This window comes from Fulmarus glacialis, unplaced genomic scaffold, assembly GCF_000690835.1.
Source record: "Fulmarus glacialis isolate BGI_N327 unplaced genomic scaffold, ASM69083v1 scaffold16456, whole genome shotgun sequence".
Taxonomy (NCBI): domain Eukaryota; kingdom Metazoa; phylum Chordata; class Aves; order Procellariiformes; family Procellariidae; genus Fulmarus; species Fulmarus glacialis.
Window position 1 is genome coordinate 9062 of NW_009216382.1, and position 17917 is coordinate 26978.

The 17917-nt window shown below is 36.5% G+C and overlaps 1 protein-coding gene across 1 annotated transcript in view; it reads right to left on the reverse strand.

Moving 5' to 3' along the window:
- The window catches only part of LOC104077883 (dentin sialophosphoprotein-like), a gene marked incomplete at its 5' end in the record, with an annotated part of 18672 nt that extends 1425 nt beyond the window's left edge, over positions 1-17247 (reverse strand). The window contains 4 exons of the mRNA XM_009579287.1: positions 473-689; positions 1891-1970; positions 16273-16383; positions 17191-17247. Of these exons, the coding sequence (XP_009577582.1) occupies positions 473-689; positions 1891-1970; positions 16273-16383; positions 17191-17247 (465 nt within the window). The remainder of the gene's footprint in view (positions 1-472; positions 690-1890; positions 1971-16272; positions 16384-17190) is intronic.
- Between the last annotated feature and the right edge of the window lie 670 nt (positions 17248-17917).

The window sequence follows — 17917 nt, forward strand, 5'->3', positions numbered from 1 at the left end:
CACATAGATCCCATGACTTAATCAAGATGGAAACATCACCATATCACCATGACTAGTTTAAGGATGCAAGGTGAAAATGGAAATAAATACCTTCTAAACCCATAAAAAAAGACTAAAACCAGCTCTGGGAATACCAGATTGAACAGCTAAATATAATATTAAACTATTTGATTAAGTAAATTATTATATTATTCACAACTTAATATGTGGTTACTGTTATAAGGGAAAAACACTGTTCCAAGATGACTTAGTAAACTGGACAAAGGTGTAACCAATCTCTTGGCTGGTGAAAAACCATCACGCAATGGCCAGCATGGCTGTGCTGTTACGTAGCCCTAGAAAGACACACTAGCAATTCTAGGGCCTATGCTGCAGTGTCTGAGCTGCATGTTGTTGATTCCACAAGTGCAGTATTCCACTATAAAGGGATTGCAGTTTTGGATTGTTTTTCAAATGAAAGCAGAAGACTAACCGCAGCCTTGTAATCAATGTCATCCATTGACCTAAAGAAATCCAAGCTCTTTGCTCCTGACAGCTTTCCTTGATCTGAACTGTGTGTGCTCAGCGTGTCCAAAATCTCCCCAAGCAAGTCCATTTCTCCTTGATGCTGAGGAGTTATTCCAATTTCACCAGAATCATCACTATCATAAAAGTAAGCAGAAGCTTCTTCACTGTCTTCTGATGATAACCTGAAAACAAAAACTTCCATCAGCTAGGAACATAAAAGCCATTTTATTACAGCCACTTCTGAAAGTAAGTAGGAGAATGCGTTCCAAGACTTTTGAAAGGGAACATAAACCCGGAATTTCCTTCTCTTCAAGAATTTTCCTAAACATAGATGTATGATATCTGTGGAGATGCAGTTACCATTAGCCGGTTTTCCTGTCTCCTGGCTCCTCCCCAGCCACTATAACTGTTATTTCAAGTCACCTTTAATATGACTTCCCAAATCTTCCATCCAAATTTTACAGTTACTCCAAACTTGATTCCTCTTTTCCCTTGTCTGCACCTTATATTTAGGTCAGTGTTGCTACACCTCTCCAGCTGACCTAGCCACATACTTTGTTCTAGTGGCAAGACTCTCATACTGCAACTCTTCTTCTGTTATATGACCAGATTTACTGGAGTACTGCCTATCTGCAAGGAGAACTGGTGCTTTTGTCTCTTATTTTCTCTTTCATTCATTGCAATACCCTTACCTCTGATCCCCATACTACTGCAGTCTTTCCCTGTCTCTGTCTATCCAGAATACTACTACAAAGGGTATTTCCATGGCTCACTTTTTTGATGATATCCTTTGAACACTTCAGTAGCTCCCTCTTCCCTACTGCATCATGGCTTAAGCTGCTTGACTTTGCTTTCAAGGTCCTTCATGGTTTATATCCATATGTTCATTATCAAAAATCATCTCCTGAATTCAATCAGAGAATGCCTCAATGCAGCTTAAGCCTCAACTTGTGATTTCCCTTTAATTCATACATAGGAAGACCTTGATATAAAACTCACAAGGCAACATTTCTCTTTTGGACCCTTCAGAAAACTTTCCATTGTCATGACCACAACACGAGACTTATTCTTTAAGTCACTGCCCACCATGTTGATGAATATTATTTCGTTGCTTCTTTGTGTATGCAGTCTATCTTTTTATCTTGAGTCTGTGAAGACTGAGGATTATGTCAAGCTCTTCTGGCACTATAAATAATGAGAAGATATAATAGCCTGTCCCTCTTTTTAAAAGCAGATTTAACCCTAAACTACTTGACATCATCTAGATCAAGAATCAAGCTAGCAGCCTGGACAGGAGAAAAATGCATCACTTGAACTCAACTTTGCTAAATAACACTAGTTACCCTTTCTCCTGTACATACACACACATCCAAGGCTTCTTACTTGCTTGTTCTCTCCATTTCATCATCATCGTCTTCATCCAAGACAAAATCCTGGTTACTGAGATGCTGGTTGAAACGACTCTGGAAGACAGAAAATTAACGTTATAATTTTTGTTTATTTTTTCTATTTCAGCATTACTTATTTGGATACTAGCTGCCACTTTACTCATTAAGACTTCCTGAGCACTTGATGAGGAAAACCATGTATCAATCAAGTCTTCTAAAGGTTGTTATAAGAGGATGCGAAGTCCTCAACTGTCACCAATTAAAGAGCAAGAGAACCATTTTTTTTTCATGGCCTATGGAGGGCCTTATTATTTATGCAAAGCCTGGAGTGCCTTATTATTTATGCAAAATCTTGATTAGCAGAAGACTGGCTATTGGAGGAAAAACATCACTCAAGTCTACTACCTACCTTTTCTTGCAAGTACATCACAAAAAGCACTGTGGTTTACTACTTTCTGATAGAAATATTTGCCAAGTTTTGGTTGATGGTTGCCAAGTTTTTCTTCTGAGCATGAAGAAAAATGAATTTTTGAAGTAGCAAATACAAAAGAAGTCAGGAGTCTCTTTACATAGCTATATTTATGTTAGGGTGTTAAAAGAATTGCAGAGTAAGTAGTATGCCACCTCGAAAACTGTGCACTAAGAATGCCTTTGTGCAGGATAATTTATTGTAAATTACAGTTAACTCAAAGTTAGCGTACACTCAGAGCATGCGGAACTTGTGTAGAGTAGCTGGTGTGCTGTAAATTCACACACTAGCGTACTGAGTACTCACTAACCTGGTGTATCACATTATTATTTAGCAAACAGAACCAGGCTAAAGATTTCTATAATACTTGAAAAAACATCTCTATCTTCATAGAATCATAGAATGGTTTGGGTTGGAAGACCTTAAAGATCGCCTAGTTCCAAGCCCCCTGCCATGGGCAGGGACACCTTCCACTAGACCAGGTTGCTCAAAGCCCCGTCCAACCCCCTTCCACCCTGGCCTTGAACACAACCAGGGATGGGCCATCCACAACTTCTCTGGGCAACCTGTTCCAGTGCCTCACCACCCTCATAGTGAAGAATTTATTCCTTTTATCTAATCTAACCCTACCCTCTTTCAGTTTAAAGCCATTACCCCTTGTCCCATTCTCCACCCAGTCTGTATTTGTGCTTTGGATTGCCCCGATCCATGTGCAGGACCTTGCACTTGGCCTTGCTGAACTCAATGACGTTCACACAGGCCCACCCCTCAAGCCTGTCAAGGTGCCTCTGGATTGCATCCCTTCCCTCCAGCGTGTTGACTGCACCACATAGCTTGGTGTCATTGGCAAACTTGGTGAGGATGCACTCAATCCTACTGTCCATGTCGCCGACAAAGATGTCAAACAGCGCCGGTCTCAATACCAACCCCTGAGGAATACCACTCGTCACTAGTCTCCACCTGGACATCCAGCCATTGACCGCAACTGTTTGCGTGCGAGCATCCAGCCAGCTTCTTATCCAGCGAGTGGTTCATCTGTCAAACCCATATCTCTCCAATTTAGAGACAAGGATGTCATGAGGGACAGTGTCAAATGCTTTGCACAAGTCCACAAGTACATTTAAGTCAGGAATTTTAGTCACTTGTGCTTCACAAATGACTGTCTTAAGGTCTGTGCATCTCTTATACTTGTTTTGTATCAAAAACCTGCAAAGATTAACTGTGCAGGCAATCAATCCACTGAAGAGATTCTGAACCTTGAAAAACTGGCCATAATTTAAACACATATGGATAGAATTTGTGCAAAGGGAAAACAGTGTTAGCTAACTTTAAAGAAAATCATACGCAAGTAAAAAGAAGTGCTCCTGCCCACATCTCATCATGCAGTTCACCAAATGCCTGAACTTACAACAAGACCCTGATGGGGAAGAAATATAGCCTTAATTTCAGACTACAAGGAGCTTGGAAGTCTTGTACTGTGAGGATTTCAGTATGCCACCTATTACAGATGTTGTCAGTGTTCTACATGTACCAGGACACTCTCTGTAACTTTTGCCCCCCCCTTATTGTCAGGAACGTCTCAACGTTCACTCTTTATAGACTGACACATTTGTTCTTGTTCAACAAGAGAGGATTTAATTAAAGCAGCAAGTTTTGATAACACTTTCCATAGTTCTTCATCCACAAAGAGGAAACAGGTGGTTCTTAACGTGTTAAACGAAGTAACAGTTGATAGAAAATGAGAGAATTATTAGCATATTAAAAACTATGAAAGAACCCAAACTAAGCTTCATACTGAGCAAAAGTTATAGGCTGGAATGCAGAGAAACAAACTACTGATGTTTCTAACTCCTTCCCAGTTTTGTGAGTTCTTAGTGTCATTCCCATCAGTGTTGTAATCAATCATATCCCTGCTTGTAACTAAAGGGAGGTTAACCACTCTGTCTTAATTGATATTGTTAATTGGTTATCTTACTAATTACCTCCACAACTACAGTCACTGTTTTCAGCTTAAAAGTTGCTGCTTTAAGTATTTATCTTCACTGGGACAATTAAAATACTTTCTTTCTATAACAGTGGTAATTCACTACTTCCCCAGGAAAATTCTGACATGACATTCGTTGTAATTAAAGCTCTAATCCTGGAACTGACTCTTGGAGGGCAAAACCCTGTCTCTGTCTCACTTTCTTGGAATTTGCATCAGAATTAGATGCTGCCATCACATTTACTTCTACTAATGTAAAGACAAGATTTTGCAGGAAAGAAGGTTCTTTAAGAATGTTGAGAAATTTCAGAAAAGAAAACCAAAACTGACACTTGTTTATCTGTAGATGGATTAACTCTGCCAATGGAATAAAATCCCACAAGATAACACTCACTGATTTGTCGAAATAATAATGTTTCAAAGAGCATAGATGGCAAGTTTCAAAAAATTAAAAAAAACACAAAAAACAAAAAACCAAAACCAAAAAAAAAAGAAAAAGATTGTGTCTTTGAGAACCAGGAACTGAATAAAATTAATTATAATCAGCAAACACCACAGGCATAGCAGTGGCCCCTTGGAGCACCTACAAACAATATTATGAAAGTGCATTAGCGAAAGCAAGAATAACACATAAAGGAATGTAACAGAGCATATGTTGATAAACCTAAAAAAAAAAAAACCCCAAGCCCAGAAACTTCTAGTCCCTAGGTCAGACTCTCTCTTTGAAAAAAAATTTTTATTACCAATTTAAATGTTTAGGGGTACAAAATTATACGAGAAGACTTTCAAGAACTGAACCAAATAAAATGGGATTTACATACAAAGAAAAAAAAAGCAAAAGGGGAAGGAAAGGAAAATATCTGGCTGTAAATAACAACATTCTCCAGAGTTTACAGCTCCGTGAGCTGGCCACAGAGACAACAAGCAACACATGTTTTTGAATAGGTGACTTTCCTTTAGGAGCTGTAATAAAAACGACTGCAAGGGAGGGGTATGTTCAGACTACTTTGCAAAGAAAGAAAAAGAAAGAAAGAAACTCTTAATAAATTCCAAAAGGAGAACCATAAATCTTTTTCAATGCTCCACTAGGCAAAGTGACACAGTACGTGCACCTGCAAAAGCTGTCAAAGTCATTTAAGAAGTCCTTCCATTACTGACGTACCCTGCTGTTTGCAGTTATTTAAGCTTTTAATTTCTGTCTTTTCTGCATTTTGAAGTGTGTAACCTTTTTTATACCTTTTTATGAAAAAAGGACAGACTTCTGTTTCCTTCCTGATCAGCATTCTAATAACCACCAGACCATTTAAATTTATTACTGCAAGAAATGATATGGTAACACTCCTTTCTTGCTGCACCAGAACTTTATAAAGTCTTAATAGACTGCTGTCATGTTTTTTTCTATAAAATAAAGCAACAAACTTCTTTAAAGTACTCAATTGTTTTGCTTCTTCCAACTAGTTCTGCTTACATAATAAATTATTTAATGATCTACTTTATATCAAAACATGAACAGGGATTCAACTTTTGCTATTTCAAATTTTTCTCATCTTCAGGCATGCTGCACCGCAAGAACCCGTCTCTCATCTTGCTCAGAATATGAGAGAGTGCATCATACTTAAAGGCAACAAGCTCACGCTCTCCACAAGCCACTGTTGAACCATGAAGTCTGCATGTAAAGTATGGCAAAGGAACAACTGCAGCCAGTGTGAGGATATATATCCTTTTCGTATATACCCTCTTTGGTTTCTGCCCCACTTCAAAATCTCATTCTGCAAGTAGTCTGCTACCTATACAGTTGTGGTAATGCTGATCACTGAAACCAGAAAACGAAGGTGCTCACAGTATAAATATGGGTAGAACCAAGCAGAGTGAGAATAAGTCCTTAATCTTCTTCGGCTTGCTGGCAGCCTCAAAACATACTACTTTGGCATAAAAATGTAGACGGAATACATGAATGCTAAAGGATTTAAATATGAGATGGTTACATTCTTGATTGGGCATGAAAGTCAATCTTTGAAATGTCAGCTTTTTATTTAATGCTAGACCTTTCAGAAGCACAGCTTTCTGGAATGAGTGCTTATTGATCGATACTAAAGCAGGAAGTTTAACAAAGCTGCTATTAATTGTCCTCAAAGTGAGAAACAAATAATCTTTTGATAAATGGTAGCACACATATAATTTCACATTTACTGGCTACTCAATACATCAACACCTATAAAGTTTCAAGAAAAGAAAAATATCTACTATGGTTTAAATCTTTGAAATACTGTTTCCTTTTTCTTAAAAATTTAAAGATTATTCATTCAGTACAAGAAAGCAAAATAAATACAAGTCCACTATTATTTATGATTCAGTATTTTATTCTACCTATCCTCCTCTACAACCCAATCACAGACATAATTATGGCTTCACCTCCAGTAGGGAAACAAAAGATCTCTCAATCAAACTTTCTAGTTAAGCACAACCTGTTGCCTTTCTTTCCAGTTAAAGACTGGGACCTAAAGCAATGGGTAATGAAATCAGAGGGAAGTACTTCACATTCCACTCCACAAGGGCTGAGACTGATGGGGGAAGAGGGAAATAAGAGAGATAAAAAAAAGAAGTACAGTTTCTAAACTTTCTCTTCTTCAGTGCCCTTCTTTTTCTGGAACATGGTACAAACAACCACAGGCTTAAAGTAGTGCTAGGGATACCAATTAGCTACATGGACACCAGACCAGGACAGATGCAAGCAAGAATTCTAGATTAATTTCTAGAAATGATCCCTTCAAAAAATTACTTGTGTGCTTTTACTCACAGAAAGTAACACAAAGTAATAATGCCTCACAAAAATAATGCTCTAATATCAGAAAAGTTGTCCTGGATATAAATGAAATATGTATTATCTAAGATGCCATATTTGCGTTTTAATTTTTTAAAATTATTATTATAACACAGGACTCATGGATAATTTAGAAACTATTAATGTTAAATAAAGAACCCCTTCATCCTTCCTAGGATAGAAACTTCTGCTTTAACAGAAGACATATAGATGATGCAGTTGAAAGAACATGAAGTGGTTAGAAACATCCACAGCTGTATGCCATGAGACAAAAGTGTCACCAATTCTGAGATCCTGTTAATTAAAATGATAGGGAAACAGAGATACATAAAAAAAGTAGGTTCCCAATGACAGAAAGAAATCCTTTCCTCTGACAGTAAAGAGCCTGCAAGAGCAGGAAATCCCCAAAAATCTGTTTGGAGACATTGACAACCAGAGATGTGTAGATAAGAGTGTGGGCACAGTACTTTGAAATTACAAGTAAGCTGTAATGCAACAGAGATCTCCACTGACTTCTGTAAAGTTGAAGGAAACATTAATATCTGTGCCAAGGTAAGGATGATAAATTTGTTGAGATACTTAGTCATGGATAGCACATTATAATTATTTATATTCTGAATTACTGTGGTGAAAAATTAACAAACTCTAAGCTTCCTACCTTTTATGTATGCTATACCCCGAACACAGATAATATTTGAGAATTTTGTAACGCTGCTTTTGATTTTTAGGGATTAATCATGCTTCTGCAAATATTTTTCAGAAATAGTTAAGTTTTTCTCCAAAAACTTCCATTTTCTCTGAAGAATCGCAGACCATTGTTCCCTCAGGAAGCCTGCACCACCTCCTGTCCCTCCGAATCAGACCAAGATCCCACGCTGCCCACAGTCAGGTATCACCTCCAAATAGCCAGTTCTCGCTCGCTCTTCTCAATGGCACAGAGGCTACTCTTAGCAAAAACGGCCATTTTCAGCTGACACACTCTGGCACCATGCCACGCATCATTCTAGCTGCAAACAGTGCACCATCTGAAGGCAGCCTGGCTTCACTTTAGTTGGCAACAAGCAGAAGTGTTAGTCTTTTAAAATAGGACACAGAGATTTTTCAGTGCTATTAGCAACAACTAAAGTGAGCACCCCTTTTATAAACAAGTATTCTTTACAGATTTTTTTTTTTGTGGATGATTTTAAGAATCAGATTCACCAGCCAGAATTTCCAGTTACAAAAACTAACAAAGAAAAGTATCACCTATTTTCTTTTTTTGAAAGGATTAATGCCCTAGGTTTACTCAATGATTAGAGGGAAGGGAAATGACAGAATGGAGGGTTGAACGGGTCACTGTGGAGAAAGGAGCAAGAAGATAAGGGGGAACACGTGTCAGAAGAGAAAAACTAAACGGTGTCCATATGCACAAAGGCACGTGAATGTCCATACGCACAAAGGCAGAAAAGAGAGCACGTTTTTGAGGTAACAGGAAAGTCAAGAGACCTGGAAGTCTGGGTGCACACTGTGTGACTGTAGTGAATCAAAACAGCTATAAACCCAGTTTATCTGGCTGGAACGTGCTACCTATTTGCTACAATTCCTAAGCAGGTAAAATTAAATCTTTCAGTTAAAATGTGCATCATATCCTTACATCAGCAGAACTATCACATGGTAAAATCACTGCTGGAAGCGCTGTTTGTGGATCACGTGTGACTTTTTCAAAGGAAAACTTACCAAAAACCCTAAACATGTTACGTGAATAATATAAGTGACTGAAGTTAAAATGAAGTGATGTGGATGTGATCCTAAACACAAACATCATAATACGTCCAGACTTCAAGATTTAATGGGTAACACCAAATAACACCGAACTTCAGACAGATAAAACCTGAGCAGCACTGAACTGTATCCATCAAACCTATGGACAGTGGAAAAGCCTATTTGAGGGAAGGTCTGTATGAAGCATGAAAACAGAGAGACTAATCACATTTACAAGAAAAAAAGATTGTGCCTTAGAAACAGAAATACTGACTCCAATCACATTTCTGCCTAAGGCTCCCAACCAGAATAATTAGTTAGCAAGGAGTCGTCTCTCCTTGTTTGATGCCTTCTGCTCAACAAAGAAGGTCTTTCTCCACAGGGTTCTGGGAAACATGGATGGCACTCGGATTTGGATTCCCTTCACTAATCTCAGATACTTTAGGGCCTAAATTAGAAAATAAACAGCTTTCTGCAGAAAGAGCCCAGGGTAGCACTGCTACTAACTTCAGCATCTCAGTAGCGTCTAAAATTAGACAGGTTGAACCTGGGCTTTCACATTCGGAGATGCTGAGATCCCTGCAGGAAGGGCTTTTCCTATTTCTTCTACTTCTTCCTTTTGTCCCCAGCCAAACTTTATTATTTAATTGAACTTCTTCATTTTTTTCACTCTTACGTACAGGATTAGATAACGAAAGAAAAGGTTGGGGAACATACACTACTAGAGCTTTAGTTTTAGACATAAGGTTGTGCTCTCCAAATTAAGGCCAGAAGGCAAAAGCAACATGGAAGTTGGGACACAGGTCCCAACTGTTGGCTGACAGTTCTTCTGGCTCCCTGTTTTGGCTAGGTAGAGCCAAAACGTGACCCGTGGAAGATAGAAGATACACAGCAAATGAAAGCAGAAGATACCACTGTTACATTAAGATGTCAAATTCTCCTGATGAAAAAAAAATCCAGTTATTTCAATTAAGGACAGAAAGGTTCATCCAGTTTTGAAGGTACTTTGTGAAATAGCATTTTTCTTTCAGATCCTTCAGAAAAAAGAAACCTTGGTAGACATACCAGTATGGTTCATTTGTTTGTAGAAGAAAGACCCTCAGAAAGGCTGCCTTTCTATTTGTTAAAAAATAAAATAGGTGACAATAGTAGCCAGAAAAAGCATCTGCAAACTTTTAGCTTGTCTAAATGTCTCTCTCAGTAGGATAAATCAGACGTAGATGTGCTAATGACTTTGCCCTGAAAAAAACAACTAACTGCCCACTGGTTAACACAAAATTCCAGAGTGATTTCCTGACCATTACCCTATCTTTCCACTCTTTTTTTTTTTTTAAATTGGAATCATGGTAATTAGTGGAGAGATTTCTCAAGTGATATTTACTGCAAAACTCAAAGAAGGACAGGCAGCCACAAGGTTTACGCTGGTTACGGGTGCAGAACAAATGGCAGAACTCTACTGCAGAGACTTGCAACAGTCCTTCACTTAAAACCATGATGAGAAGAGATCAGGGCAGAGAAGAGGAAAGAGCTCTCACTAATAAAAATACTGAAATAAAAAAAAGCTTTACAAACTTATATTACTTCTTTTTTCTTTAAATGTGTTCACTGTCTAAATTAAAATCAGTCACTGTCACTGTTTAGAGGCAGTATCTACTATCTTCTTGTTGGGGCGAGGTTTGAGCAATCTTGTAATTATACCTCTACTTAGTAGTGTATATTCCTGAAAATAAAATTATGCACGATACACGAAAGCATCTAAATGTTTAACTTGCACAAAATCCAGATAATCTTTCAGTTAAAAAAAAATAAAGGAAGTACTGCTTGATTTCCAAGAGGTTTTCTGTTGTAAAAAGCAAGGTTTATACACTGTGAAGGATACATGTGTGCCTGTACTACTTCGGAAAGGTATCAGAGCCACGAGAGGGCACTCTCGTAATCTACAATTTGAATTTTTGCTGCCTGGATTTTTCATTTTTAATTAGAAGGAAATCTCACTGTTTTGCAGAATGAAGAGATCTTACTTGACACACCAAGACAAAAGATTTTTCTCCAAATTAAAGGAAGCTAATGATATCTACAATATTTTCAAATTACACCACATTAGCTAAAGAAACAGAATTTACTAATCAACCAAAGCTTACTTCAAAACTATATTTTACAGAAACAAAATGTGATTTACATTAGAAACTAGCTTTTACTATTTATGACATCTGTCAATTTGTAATATTTTAGTCAATGAGAGCAGAAGATATCGCCAGCTATATAACCAGTATTATCTGTGGATGCTAAGCATAGATGTGATCTGAAGCACATCACCTGAATCCAAATACAGGTGAAGGCCCTTAATCAGAGCTTTTATGTTTCTGAAATTATTGTGGGGTTGTCTGCAGGACTTTTTTTTTCTTTTTTTCTTAAAGGGGTTCAGTCACCTTATACAGAATATGTATATTCAGCACTGCATTATCACAAGCATTTCCTCTCCTCTTTTATGTTCCCGGGAAAAAAAAAGTCTTCAGAATAGCCCATTCTCACCACCTTTTTCAGGTTAGGAGGGTAATCAGTTACTGGAAGCCCTTTGTTGCTAATGATTATGTCATTTATTTTACTGGCCATTATAGAGGTATTGATAAATGGGGCACTCCTGAAGGTAAGGTTATTCTGAACACATCTTCCTGCCTGACACTTGCTATCTTTGTTGAACAGAAGCCAAGTGTACCTACTGCAAGCTGAATTACATATTGTCTAGTTACTAGGATATACTGCAATAAAAGCATAAAAGCTACATTTGCTTTTAAAAAAGAATAAAAAATGGTAATTCTCTTCTGTTCATGAATACCAAGAAAAAAGTTTAGTCTACCTTGGCTTTTATACTACCTTATGCAAAAGTGTTTTTAAAACCTTCTTAGACACTGTATTTAGATCCTGCAAAGTCATGGGAAGTACTTCACTTGGTTTCCTCGATACACGAACATTTAAAGTAGTGCTGACACACAGGGATGCCTGGTAAATCCACACTTCGAACCCAGATGCCCAAGTTTCCATTACGGCTGCAAGGTAGTGCATGCCTAAAGGTACAGGTACTCTCTTCCTTAGAGACAAGGGGGCATTGCTAACTTACTCATTATACAGTGAACTGGTAGTTCTTATTTAGTATTCTGCAAATCTTCAAGAATGTTTTATTAGCCCCTAAATACATTAGGGCTATTGACATCCTGAAATGCTCTATTTTTAATAAGCTACCTTATCACCCGATATAAAAGTAAAATTACAAAGATCATATTCATGAAAACAAACAGATCTTCCTGGCATTCTATCCAGGCTCATAATAAACACGTGCTCTTTTTAATAATATATTAATTGGTAACAATTTTATAGAGCTCTCACTGCATAGGCCCCTGTCTACACAGAATCTGCATTACGTGGGAGCATATAATGAAACAGAATTAAAATAGACTATGCAAAAACTGAATGCATAGTAGTCTAATACATGCACTGCCATACCTTCCTCATCAATAGTTAAAGGAATTCAGCAATATCGTTGGCAAGATACCGCAAACAGAGTTGAAGCAATCTCATGCTTGCATTAATTTTTATTTCAAAAATTTTAGCTGGTAATTTCTTGTATCTTCTATATACCTAATTAATGTAGGAGATAAAACATACCAGAGACATATTATTAGATCTAGGCATGAAACAGTTAACAGCAGTGCACATGCCAAGGTTTTAATAAGGCTTAACAATAAAAAGCTTCAATCCTCCACTTTCACTAGATTTTGTTGTTGTGGTTTTCCCTTGCTCAGGGCAATCCATCTGTTAATGTTGACTTGCAATATATTTAAGCTCGCACACGTATAAAAAGCCTAGAACAGCTAACCTAAGCAAGAGTAAGCTCAAATGAATATCACAGAGATAGAACAATTCATCTTAGGCAAAGATTAATTGTGTGTGCATGCACGTGCGTGCACACGGGCACGTATGAGTGCACTCCCGTTATTTCTTTTTTTAGGAAAGACTTTCAAAATGCAAATTATAGGAGGGCAAGCTGATCACTACAGTTTGCAATAACACATTTAATTATTTATCCTCTGATTAGGTTTTGACAGCTATTTTACATGCTATAATTTGTTTTGATTTACTGTTAATTTTTTTAAAGCCTATTGCCGATCTGGCAAAAAAAAAAGATACAATAAAACCACTATGACAGCAGTGATAAAGCTTAGTAAATATTCATTGTTAAAAACGGCTCTGCACTGTGACCAGCGCTGGTATTCTCCCTGGGCCAAACTGGCCTTCTTTTCAATAAAACCAGAGAAGTATCCTTTCCCTTGAGCCCTGTTAGGCTGAGGCTGCAGTTGGAACTGTCATCTTCACACAAAAGCAAAGGGGTTGGGTTTTACAAACGCAAAGCCTAATTGGGAGATCTCCATGGCTGTACCCTTGACATTTATTAAAGCCTCATCAACAAAACAGGAAATAACCGTACTAATTAGCAGACCCACATACAAACTACTATTTGTTGGGGTAAAAGCAGATTCACTTCCTATTGTAAAGGAAACATCCTCCCAGACCCAAAAATCCTGTTATGAACCAATTATTAAAATGATCTTTTACAGTGAAGCAAACTTTCATATCATATATAAAGTTTCAAAGTAAATACGTTTTACAGCATCTCAGGTAACTATTAGTTAGTATTTATGTTTAACTGTTTCCAAGAAGTTGAGAATGAAAAGCTCAATGCATGCATCTAACATAACATAAAATATAACACCAAATTCTTTATATTTACAAGTTTTAAATGTTTCAGTATGGAAGAGATAGTAACAAAGTGCAGAGGTGGCCCTTGTTTGGAAGCAAGATGATCATTAAAAGCAATCTCTCTCTTTTGTTTGTTGTTTGTTTAGGTTTTGGGGGGATATTTAAACACAGTGACATTGCAACTTAATCAATATCTGGTCCTTACTTTAAATAAACATCAAAGTGCATGAACTGCACGTTAGCACTATCCTTATACTATATATATAGACACTCATGGGCAGCATTTTAGAAATCTGGGTGGAAAGGTTCATTTGCAGGATAAAGAGTTACAGAAAAAAGGATTAAACCTGACAACGATAGCACTCTGAAATTAACTTCTTTTAAAAGGCAGATTCAGTACTAGATCAAACATAGTCTCTCTCATACACATGCACTTGTGAATACAAATACCTATTTTTATTTAAACGTGAAGTTTAAAATCACCACTTATTTATACAGAACTTGCATTTATGTTATCTTATTCAAACAGTTACTGAGAACAAAAATAAAAACAAGAGTAGCAATAGTAGACTATAATTTTTTAGAAATATTTTGGTTTGTTTGCTTTTGGGAAGGAGGAAAAAGTGGGAATAGCATGAGCGCGAGGTGGAGGAAACTGTGCGAGAGCAGAGTTCTTGGGGAGCGATCACCATTTGCTCCTTCCTGCCCACTGGGTTCATGGGACATTTGGGACAAGAACTGGGGAGAAGACATAGGACTTCTGGTTTGCAGCAGGGCAAAACTGCAGGGCTATTAGTTACAAGCCTCACTAGTAAACAAGCCCTATATATGTACATGTATATGTATGTGTGTATAAACATACATAAATACACCTGTGTACATGTATATATGTAAACAAAACTATGGACGGACATGCACTCCTTCTGTCTTGTTTTCAAAACTAAAAGATGACTGGTAGAAACAGCAACAATGATATTAAAGGATTTAGCAGTATGCAGCTGTAAAAACACAAAAACTTGCAGAAGTTAAATTGTTCTGTTCAAACACAGGCCTTCAAAAGAAATGTTTCATTGTACCAAGGTAAATTGTATTCCTTTGTATCCCTAGACTCCTGTACCTAACAGTAGGCAGCATTACCATATCAGTAAATTACTGCAGATTTCTTTAATAAAAGCAGCCTATAAAAATCCACCGACTACAAGGGTACATTTGTGTTACGTATTTACACAGATATGTACAATTGTAGATTCACCTACACTAATCTGTGAATGTTGGCTTATAATGCATTAAAAGCTTTTTAGTACCTCACATTATGAAATTATTTGGGGCGGGGGGGGGGGAATTGCTATATATTAAAATGACAGTTACCTATTAGAAACAAATATTTTAAGAACCATTCATGTCATTAACATTAGAGCCCTATACTCATACATTTACAATTGTATATCTTTTCTTCTGATACTCAGTGAAGAAAATCTACTGTACACAAGTTCCTGAAAGAATGCAGGCACTACAGCTGCCTGTATATAAAAATATACTGAGGGCACATAGTTTAAAACTTTATCACTGGCTTTAAGAGATCACAAAAACATGTACAAAGTAAAACCTGCCTAAAGCAGAAAGTCCTTGTATTATTTATAACCCTACTAAAAATAATGACTTAATACAAATGTACAATTTCAACATCATTTAGCAATAACGTGCATCAGTTCTAAGTTAAATTTCACAAACTCTATATTTATTATGGATAAAAACTAATTCAAAATCAAATTTATTAAACAAACAATTCAGATTTTTATCATTGTAATATCTAAAGTAAAAAACCAAATGTTGTTAGATCAGCTGGACTGAATTTCTATACTTAATTCTCATCTGAGGAAGATATATGCATTAAAAATCCATATTATAAACATTCATTACATGTATTAAAAACATGCAAGAACAATATAATGTAAAAATACATACCCACACATTAAAATATGTACATATGCAGGTATTTACTCCCAGAAAAAAAGTGTTACAAAAACTATTTTATTGATATCTTTGAAATAAAACTGTCAAAATGAATCCAAAGACATTAAAACACTTGCCACAGTTGAGACACTACACCTGTTACTTCAAATCAAGACTAGAAGGGATTAGAGAACAAAAGGACAAGAGATTGGCACCACATTAACTAGCTGACTTATTAATAAAATAATAAATCATAACTATCTGAGCAAGGTTAAAGGCCATATGACTGCCAAATCAATTTATTAGAAATACAAAATTAACGTGCCCCACTATAAGAAACTAAAAAAGATAGCTTAACACAGATCTGTGAATAGACCAGAATGTATTTAACAAAAACAGTATTTAAGAATTCTATCTCAGATCCATACTTAAAAATCTCCTGTTTTTCCCCTCTCAACAGGGATGAAATACGAATAACATTTTGCTCCATTCAAGCAGTATAGCAGTATTTCTATAAACATAGCCTTTTAATCACAGTATTCAAACACAGACAGTATAAATAATCTTAAACAGATTCACTGATGCATTACTGTAAGTGGCAAAAAATTTTTCCTCATACGTATGTGAATAAAAACAGAAGTTTCGGGTGTCTTACCTGTGCCAGTCTTCGTTTTTCTGAGTTTGCTCTTTTCTCATAATGCAATGTGTAGACAGGAGCAGTCTGTACTGCACCAGCGCTGCAAGTTCCATACTCTTCTTCACTCTCCTACAACAAAACAGATTTAAATTCCTTTATTTATAATCATTATCTGCAAATGTACCCTCTATATTTATGCATGCAGAATGCATTCAAAATTATCTTGCCACAATCTATTGCTGTCATGAAAATACCATCTGTAGTAAGAAAATCAAATTTAGCTTTTCAGGAAGCTGAATTATCAACATTGTCATTTAAAAGACAAATTGTTCAAACGCCTAGGAAATATTTTTGAAAGTTTTCTTAAAATAGCATAAAATATATCTAAAAAATGTTTCCTTCTCCCTACAGAAAAATCTTAAGCGGAACCAAATTTTCAATGGGAAAAGCAGCTGCAAAATGCCTAAAACATCTTTTCGGATACTTCTGCAATGTTGCTTTTGCAAAATGAAACTATTCCTTTGTTTTTAAACATTGCCATTGTCCACATATCTTATTGAAGCCAAAACAGACAACTACACCTTCTGAAATACATTGCACTGCAAGACTTTCCCATCTCAAATTCTCAGCTTGAAGCAAAGGCTTCGATTGTGATATCAAAGCAATCAACTTTATGAAAACATACATCCTGTTAATGTATCTTTGAAGACCTCTGTTGTTCTATGATAAAATATGCAAACAATAAAGAGATTATTCAGTGGATGCATAGAATGACAGATAGTTGCCAGAGGGCTCGTTATGAAAAATGTATTGTTGAACAAAGGGCTAAGCATATTTCAAAAGTCATTAAAAACACAAATCTCATGTGATTTGTAAAGTATAAGCTTCAAACTGATACAAGAAGCAAGGTAAGAAATTAAAAAGTGTACTACATACCTTGTGTTTTAACTTACTCTTCACTTCTTTTATTCCTTGCCTTGCCTGATTTTTTGCCTAGAAAAATAAAAGGGCTTAAGTAGCTCTGCAAGACACTGGCTGTAGGGATGGAACATGCTTTATGATGCCATACTTACTTTACCTTGTTTTTAAACTCCTAGTGATATAAAGAAGGACAATAACCTTTATCACAAATTTCATACATGCATTGCCAGTATATTTTATATATTCATGCTTTGTCTGTATGTTTAAGCATTTTTTTTCAGTACATGCATGCCAATGCCGTGAAAACACACATACTCAAAAATTCTCCAATATTACTAAGGACAGGCTAAAAATGGTCATATACATCACATCACTCCTTTATTTGAAATGGTCCTTTAAATTTGAAAGGGTATTTTAACAGTAAGGCATGCTGGAAAAATGTTAAGATTTTCAAGATGACTGCTACAGTGTTCCAGTCTGGCAACTTGCAGGGCAACATCAATCTTAAGAGAAATGAAGTGATTTCATATGCAGATGGAGATTTTGCCCAGTGTTGCTGAACAGCATAGTGCTGCTATTTAGGGGAGAATTCTGTATGTATTAAAATAGGCAGCCAAGGATCACTGTTGCATAGAAAACAGAGCCAAGAATGTTCTTCAATAGAGAAAAGAATTATCAATACAGAATACCATGTACTTATACTAAAAAAAAAAAATTAGAGAGAGAGAGAGAGAGAGAGAGG